We start from the raw sequence: 8,405 nt of genomic DNA, 5'->3' as shown, positions 1-8,405 counted from the left end.
TAGACCTTGCTTACAGCTAGACCTTGCTTCAACGCACTCAGTAAACGAAGAGCGAGAATGAGAAATACAATCTTTAACAAACAAACACACAAACAAACACACGGAAACAAATCAACAAGCAAACAATCAGAAATATAATGTCAGAAGCCAACACCAGTCCATACAATAGAAACCTCAATACACTACATCAATTCACGTGTGCACTGAACATTTGTCGATTTTTCTTAAAAAAACAACAAAACACGCATCCATAGGCCAAGCTTGAGCCAGGCTGCCACTGGCACGGAAAAATGGCGAAAGAGGCGGACACACAACTAGCCACCACGTGGCGCTAAAAGTCAAACCGCGTGTCCGAGATTAATGCATTCTGAAAATTAACAGCTGGGTGACCGCAAATTGGATTAGGTTGTGCGGAGAACCCCTCTGTGCGCGTCACAGTTTTCGCCTTGTTCTTTTTACAGATTTAAAGTGCCCTTTCTTCCTTTCCCTTTCCCTCGGTAAAAAAAAACTAGTCGGCAGGGATAAAGAGTCATCCGGACTATCGTCTAAAAGTCATCTGCTTGACAATCCTTCCTCGACTTTGAGTGGACACATTTTTCTGAGATTAAAGCCCAAGCCTACCTGTAGGAGTCGGACTGTGAGTACTGTGAGTATTGTGAGTACTGTGAGTACTGTGAGTATTGTGAGTACTGTGAGTATTGTGAGTATTGTGAGTACTGTGAGTATTGTGAGTACTGTGAGTATTGTGAGTACTGTGAGTACTGTGAGTATTGTGAGTACTGTGAGTATTGTGGGTACTGTGAGTATTGTGAGTACTGTCAGTACTGTGAGTACTGTGAGTATTGTGAGTACTGTGAGTACTGTGAGTATTGTGAGTACTGTGAGTATTGTGAGTACTGTGAGTACTGTGAGTATTGTGAGTACTGTGAGTACTGTGACTATTGTGAGTACTGTGAGTATTGTGAGTACTGTGAGTACTGTGAGTATTGTGAGTACTGTGGGTATTGTGAGTACTGTGAGTACTGTGAGTATTGTGAGTACTGTGAGTATTGTGAGTACTGTGGGTATTGTGAGTACTGTGAGTACTGTGAGTATTGTGAGTACTGTGAGTACTGTGAGTATTGTGAGTATTGTGAGTACTGTGAGTACTGTGAGTATTGTGAGTATTGTGAGTACTGTGAGTACTAGGAGATATCTTCTCCCTTTAGCCTACACAGAAAGCTCGGTCTGTCTGCTGGTGATTGTGTTGCATTCTCATCTGTTAAAACATTTCTTACATCTGCCGAGTTCTACATGATTGCTCGTCATCTGCCGAGTTCCACATGATTGCTCGTCATCTGCCGAGTTCCACATGATTGCTCGTCATCTGCCGAGTTCCACATGATTGCTCGTCATCTGCCGAGTTCCACATGATTGCTCGTCATCTTCCGTATTGCATTGTACATCTTTGTCGCACGCATACTTTTCCTAAACGTGAGTTTGTTCCTCAACAAACTACACTCCGACGAACGCACGCGTTCACACATGCAATATGAGCACGCATTCACACACACACACACATACACGCCCTCACCAAACTACAAACCGACGAACACACGCAATCACACACACACACACACACACACACACCTAAAGTGTGGATGGTTACCTAAGAGGCGGCACTGGGTGTAGTGCCTTTCTAGTGCACTTGCACTACAACAGCACTGGGTGCAGTACTCGCTCCGGCATCGAAGAATTTTGCACTAAAAAATGCACAAAATTTGACCTATTTCGTCGCCTATAGAGGACGGAAAGAATGTCATTTTGAACATTGTTATGACATTCTTTCCGTCAAAAAAGTCAATTTAACGGTGTTAAATGAAGCGACCATCCACACAATTAGGTTGCCATCCAGAGTTTAGGTTGCCATCCACGTGTGGATGGTTGCCTTATGGTGATTTAGGCAACCAAACCTGTGGAAACGGGGGTACACACACACACACACACACACACACACACACACACACACACACACACACACCAATATCCTTTGTGTCCAAGAAGTAGTACATGTGTTACCTTGCTCGGATGTATCTTTTGACTTCTTTGCCTTTAATATTATTTTTATAAATGACCACACATGTTTATAAAAAATAAAATGCATGATAGTAATATTGCTCACGGAAGACTTTAAAAAATCTTGTATTATGACTTCCTACCTTTTAAGCCCTCATTAGGTCTTGATATTTTCTGTTCACATCCTGTGTAAGTTTGCCCCAATGTCAAAACATCCTCCCTTTTAATAAGACCTGGTTTGTTCAGATTGTTGGTGATCTTAAAAGTGGCTTCCATCGTAGCGGGTTGACCACAAGGACCCCAACAGTGTTCTTCACTGTGAGGTCGGTGTCCTAGCTCTCATGGGAGGAGCTTCACATTGTAGATACCTCAGTACACTTGCAGCTACGGGGAGGACGTTAGCCAGGCTGTGATTGGCTAGTCATTGTGACGTATATCCGGTTTAAGTACATGCTGGCAGTTTCAACTGCTTGAGAGTGACGGACACGCAGCTATCGGTATGACGTCAAGCAGCCTTGTACACCAGTCTTTCATAAACTTCACACTGACTATCCCTCCCCCCACCCTCCCTCCCCCACCCTCCCCTCCCAAGTAAAGCTGTTCAAATCGTGGACGCCGTATTCCATTCATGAAGATCGTGACGTGGGAAATGTCATTTTAATGTAGAAACTAGCTTCATCGCACCCTCATCATTGGGACGAATCACGCATATCGACACGAATTAGCTTCAGTACACACAAACTCGCGTGCTTGTATTCCTTTAAACGAAAGCGCATCCTTTATTTCAAGGGGCAGCATCAAGTATGGAGTGTATTTTTGGCGTCAGCCGACCGGCTGACGGTGCTACCTTGCATCCAAAGCAGTGTTTACATCCGATAAACCGGAAGCAGATATAACATTCAACCGACCAATCACAGCCTGGCTGACGTCCTCCCCGTAGCTGCAAGTACCGCCATCTCATTACACGCCACTCTCCTTCCCCGCGGGGTCTTCATTGGCTGTCTGTGGGTTGAGCTTGTCCAGCACGAGGATGCTGCCCCCTCGACACGCCACCCACAGTCTCTTCTCGGCGTCCACGTTCAGCGCTGTGGGCTGCACCAGCACGGGACACCCGGGGACCAGGAATCGGGTGAAGGTCAAGGTCTCGTCCTTGAAGTCGAGCACGTGGATGGCGTCGTTGAGCTCGTCAGACACGAGCAGTGTGTCGCTGTCCTTGAGGGTGTGGAAACACACGTCCGTTGGCTGGAAGACTGGGGTGCGGGGGGTGTAGGTGGCCACCGAGTCTTCCTTCCCCCTGTGGAACAGCACCACCCTGTGTGACACATGATAAACCATTAAAACAACAGTTAACTAACTAACTAACACATGATACAGCATTAATAATAATAATAATAATAATAATAATAATAATAATAATAATAATAATAATAATAATTGTCAGTAAGTACTGGTGTCACATGACTGATGTGAACCAGTTGATTGGCTAATGACGATGCGCTAAAACTGTTAGCGCACTCTTGGAGTGCGCTAATTTTTCCACAGAGCGTATTCTTCCGCCCTTTGCCTAAGCGAGACTGTGCTCTCATCCTCAGAATTAATTAATGACATGTAGCTTATATTCTCCACAATACCAAATGACCATAAATTCCCTGCTTCTCAATTAAAGCAGAAGTGGGTTTTTTCTGACAGATTGCATGTGCCTGTGCCAGTGCCAGTGATCTAAAAATAGAAGTCGCTGTGTTTCATCTAATTATCGCCGACTTGCATAGATTCTTCTCATATGCCGTGTTAGTGGCATGTAGCTTATCCACATTACCAAATGATGAGTTAGTATACAATTCCCAGCGGCTAACAGAAAACACAAGTGTTATTCCGATAACGTACCAGCTAGACCAGTTTGGAAGAGAAGACTGACTCGATCGACTCTGTAGGAGACTACACAGAAATACGACTACATCAGTTCAGTAAATGAATGGTTTCCGAATTATTATTTCAAGGCAAGAACAATCGTAATCGAAAACGTGTAAGGATCAGAACGTTCTTACCATATATAAGACTTATTACCAGCGTGCAGACTCAGTGCAGACTGCAGTGGTTCGATTGCTCAGGTAGCCTAGCACTAGCAGACGACATTAACCCCGCTCAGCAAATTAACATGTTGGGCAAATGTGAACGAAAAAAACGATGGGGATATAATACGTGTAGGGTTCAGAGAATTCTTACCGTTCATATTTAGTATCAGACTCCCCGATGAGTGAAGATACAACACGAGAAATATGCCACATTTGTTTTGAAAATGTGCGAACCGTCGAGTCCTTCGAGTCAATTCAAGGGGAGTCACTCCGCACAGTCAATCCGTCGAAGCTCGACTGGAGGTTTCGAATCGCAAATCCTTTCTCCGAGTTCAAATGAGGTCTCTCTGAAAGATCATCACTGTTCAGATTAACGCTACACTGGAATTTACCAACAGAAATTAAAATGCGTGTCACGAAAGCACGACACACTTGAGACACCCCACACAAAAGTAGATCTTTACTGTACACGACCTGACCACACAGTTATGCCTATTCAAATGCGCGTTGCAAAATGTGCGTTTGGAATCTTCTTTTTTCTATGGCGGTACTGACAATATCGTTATTGAAACAATCCCAGTGCACTAAGGGATTTATAGAGCAAATCTCGAAAATAATTATTGAACTCAGCGCTATGCGCTTCGTTCAATAATGAATTTTCTCGATTTGCTCTATAAATCCCTTAGTGCACTGGGATGTCTCAATAACTTAAATAATAATAATAATAATAATAATAATAATAATAATAATAATAATAATAATAATAATAATACGAATATTTGTAACGTGCACATGTCTCACCAACAGGCGACTCAAGGCGCACATGCACACATTCACACACACGGAGACTTAAAGTCACCAACACACACACACCATCAACCATTAAATATGTACAGTTATTTAGGGTGGGATGGGGGTGGGCAGTGTAGAATGCATGGATTATTTGGAAAAAAGGAATGTCTTGAGTGCAGATTTGAATGATTCGAGGGACTGTTGTTGACGGAGGGGGAGAGGCAGTGTGTTCCATTGGCTAGGTGCTTGGAAAGAAAATGAGCGTTGACCTGCTGTTTTGAGTTTGGTGTGGGGGATGTTGAGCTTAAGGGAGTCGACAGATGATCTGAGTGCTCGTGAAGGGACATTATAGAGAGAGAGAGAGAGAGAGAGAGAGAGAGAGAGAGAGAGAGAGAGAGAGAGAGAGTCAGAGAGTCAGAGAGTCAGAGAGAGAGAGTCAGAGAGATAGGCAGGGGCGAGACCATGGAGGCATTTGTAGGTGAGAGTGTTGATTTTGTATGTGATACGGGCAGGAACGGGCAACCAGTGGAGCTGATTTAGGAGGGGTGTTACAGTTAACTAACTAACTAACTAACACATGATACAGCATAAATACAGTTGTTGTTTTTAATCAAGTCGTGAAAGATCCCACGTTTGTAGGGAAAGTCTTCTAGTTGGGTCATATCCAAGGATTCCGTGACCGTTGAGAGCAAAGGTCGGTTTCTCGATGGATTTGACTTCTGTGAAGGTTAAATAAAAATTTTAGAATGGGTGTACCTCGCGAAAGTGTGGGCATAACTTTTGAGAGCCCCAAATTCAAAATGGCCACCAACGGCCAGTATGAAAATTAACTTTTTACTGGTTTGGCTTAGAATGCTGCACAAAACATGTTTTCTAGGATAGTTTGGCATGGGGAATTCATATTTGGTATTATTTATATGATTTTACCTGTTTTTGATGTCTAAAACCAAGATGGCCGCCAATTTTCATGTCCGAACGGTCACTTTTGCAAAGTCTTGAAAGGTCCTTCCTAGTAGGCTGTAATGTCCGTTTCTCAGTTGATTTGGCTTCCTTGAAGGTTAAATAATGTTTTTATCCTGGATGTCTTTTGCAAAAAATGTAGACACGAAGGTACGAAAGCCCCAAATCCAAAATGGCTTCCAACGACCATTATGAAAATGAACATTTTACTATCTAGTTGATGGAGCATACACCGATTGGGTCTGTGTCTAGTGGGGTCTCTACACATCTTCTGTATCTGTTGAATCTCCAGGCTCGCTCCTCTCATCATCACTTCCACTTTCATCCGAATAATCGCGAAGTGTGAGCTGTTGGGGCAATGGGGGTTGGGTGTAGCGTACTGGTCGGCACTTCCCATCCACAAGTTCCCAGCCGTGCCCAATTGGGGATGGATGGTCAAACAGGTTGTAATGAAGTTGGCAATATGTGATATAATTTGTCCTCTCCACATGGAGATTCAAGGAGTCGTCATCGGGTGGGAGGCGGAATGTACTTTTCCTCTTCATCTTGTGCCACTTGGAAGCTCTGGCCTGCCCGCAGGTAGCATCTGCACTTTCACCATAGATGCTGGAGAGAACAAAGGACTTCATGTCAGCTTTTACACTGTTCTCTAAGTCGGGGCTTTCGCCGACTCGTTCCAGGAGTTCCCTTGCCTCAGGATTAGTCATCGCCGTCTCCATCACAGTCTTCTTCCCATGGCCATAGAATCCTGAGGTATGATCACTTCCAGTGATCACATGGAGAGGTATGATGATCTGTGAGACTTCGTTGGACAGCATGTCACTGCAGTTGATAAAGGCATCTTTGCGTTTAATCAGCAGATCACCAGGAAGTTGTTGTGAGAGATATGCTGCTTGAACATATACGTCAGTGTCCTCGCTGTCAAGTACAACTGTCCCCCTGTAGTTTCCTGTCCTGAGCTTGGCATAGGCAGAGAGCAGCATTGTATCAGCCTCTGGATGTCTAAAGACATAGTCCCCATTTGCCACCCCAGTGGACAGGTTCACTGCTGTTTCACCCTCACAGTAAATGACCTCACACCCCACCCGAGCAACTTCTGCTTCCAACTTTTTCTTCACGAGCTTCTGCAATCTGACCTTGTTTCCTGATCTGACCATGAATTGGTTGAATTCAGCAGCACCTGGTAAAGTGTCTTCGGGCTTAGGGAACACATTTGGAATATGTCCATGCTTTGCAGCCCGTCGATCATGTTCATCGTCCTTGATGCTGAAGGGAAGGTCATATTTGTCATTGATCAGGATGATGTAGGGGCTTGCATTAGCATGGCGTGAGAAGATGATCGCGCATATCTTATGCAGATAGTCATTCCAGCTGTATTGCGAACCATCACGCTTTCTAGCCTCTCGGTCATCAGGTGTAGGAGTGGCTAACCGCCAGATCATCCCCATGTCAACAATGCTGATGTAGGTCTGTGGTTTTTGAGCAACTGGATCTTTGTTGAACAGCTCCAACATTTTGCTCTTCATAGTCTTGCGGAAGGATTCATCTACGTTGTACAGAGACAAGCATTCCTCGGTCACCCTCCCCTCAAGTACTTGCTCAAGTTGGAACATGCCTGAACCATCCACGAGGTCCACCAGGGCCGCAAGTCCCGACTTTTCCATCTGAGCCACCTTTGTAGACGCACCAACTGATGCACAAATCCGCTCGCTGGCGAATGTCTGCCTTTTATTCTTGTGGATGGTAGCAGTGAGAAGCTTTGTCTTGGTGAATACCCTGTCATTCAGGAGGGTTTCAACTTGATCTTGTCCGTCTGCAAATGCAGTATTGAGGTCTTGAACAAGTTCTGGAGAAGCAACCAGGCCAGACTGCAGTGACCTCAGTGCAGGTAATGAGGTGTCAAACGGCTGAGCGTAGCCACAGAAAACATGTTGAGTGCCAGCCAGCAAGAATAAAAAAAACTTGACTAAATATAAAAAGGACGAACAAGCAATTCAGGACCTGCAGGGCTGCATGACAGAGTTCAACGCTCAGCCGTTTGACACGTCATCACCTGCACTGAGGTCACTTGTCTCTGTACAATGTAGATGGATCTTTCCGCAAGACTATGAAGAGCAAAATGTTGGAGCTGTTCAACAAAGCACAGGTTGAGCATATCTCTCACAACAACTTCCTGGTGATCTGCTGATTAAACGCAAAGATGCTTTTATCAACTGCAGTGACATGCTGTCCAACGAAGTCTCACAGATCATCATACCTCTCCATGTGATCACTGGAAGTGATCATACCTCAGGATTCTATGGCCATGGGAAGAAGACTGTGATGGAGACGGCGATGACTAATCCTGAGGCAAGGGAACTCCTGGAACGAGTCGGCGAAAGCCCCGACTTAGAGAACAGTGTAAAAGCTGACATGAAGTCCTTTGTTCTCTCCAGCATCTATGGTGAAAGTGCAGATGCTACCTGCGGGCAGGCCAGAGCTTCCAAGTGGCACAAGATGAAGAGGAAAAGTACATTCCGCCTCCCA

At 44.8% G+C, this 8,405-nt stretch overlaps 1 protein-coding gene across 5 annotated transcripts in view; it reads right to left on the bottom strand.

Moving 5' to 3' along the window:
* Nucleotides 1-2,640: 2,640 nt before the first annotated feature.
* LOC138946831 (uncharacterized) overlaps nt 2,641-8,405 on the bottom strand; it is a 44,799-nt gene continuing 39,034 nt past the window's right edge. For all 5 annotated transcript variants that reach the window (XM_070318237.1, XM_070318236.1, XM_070318238.1 and 2 more), the window contains one exon: nt 2,641-3,367. In XM_070318237.1, coding sequence (XP_070174338.1) covers nt 3,016-3,367 — 352 coding nt within the window. In that variant the 3' untranslated portion in view covers nt 2,641-3,015. The remainder of the gene's footprint in view (nt 3,368-8,405) is intronic.

Source organism: Littorina saxatilis, linkage group LG14, assembly GCF_037325665.1.
Source record: "Littorina saxatilis isolate snail1 linkage group LG14, US_GU_Lsax_2.0, whole genome shotgun sequence".
In the NCBI taxonomy this organism is placed as follows: domain Eukaryota; kingdom Metazoa; phylum Mollusca; class Gastropoda; order Littorinimorpha; family Littorinidae; genus Littorina; species Littorina saxatilis.
Note: the sequence above shows the minus strand (reverse complement) of the source record. Positions and strands in the feature narration are given on the sequence as shown.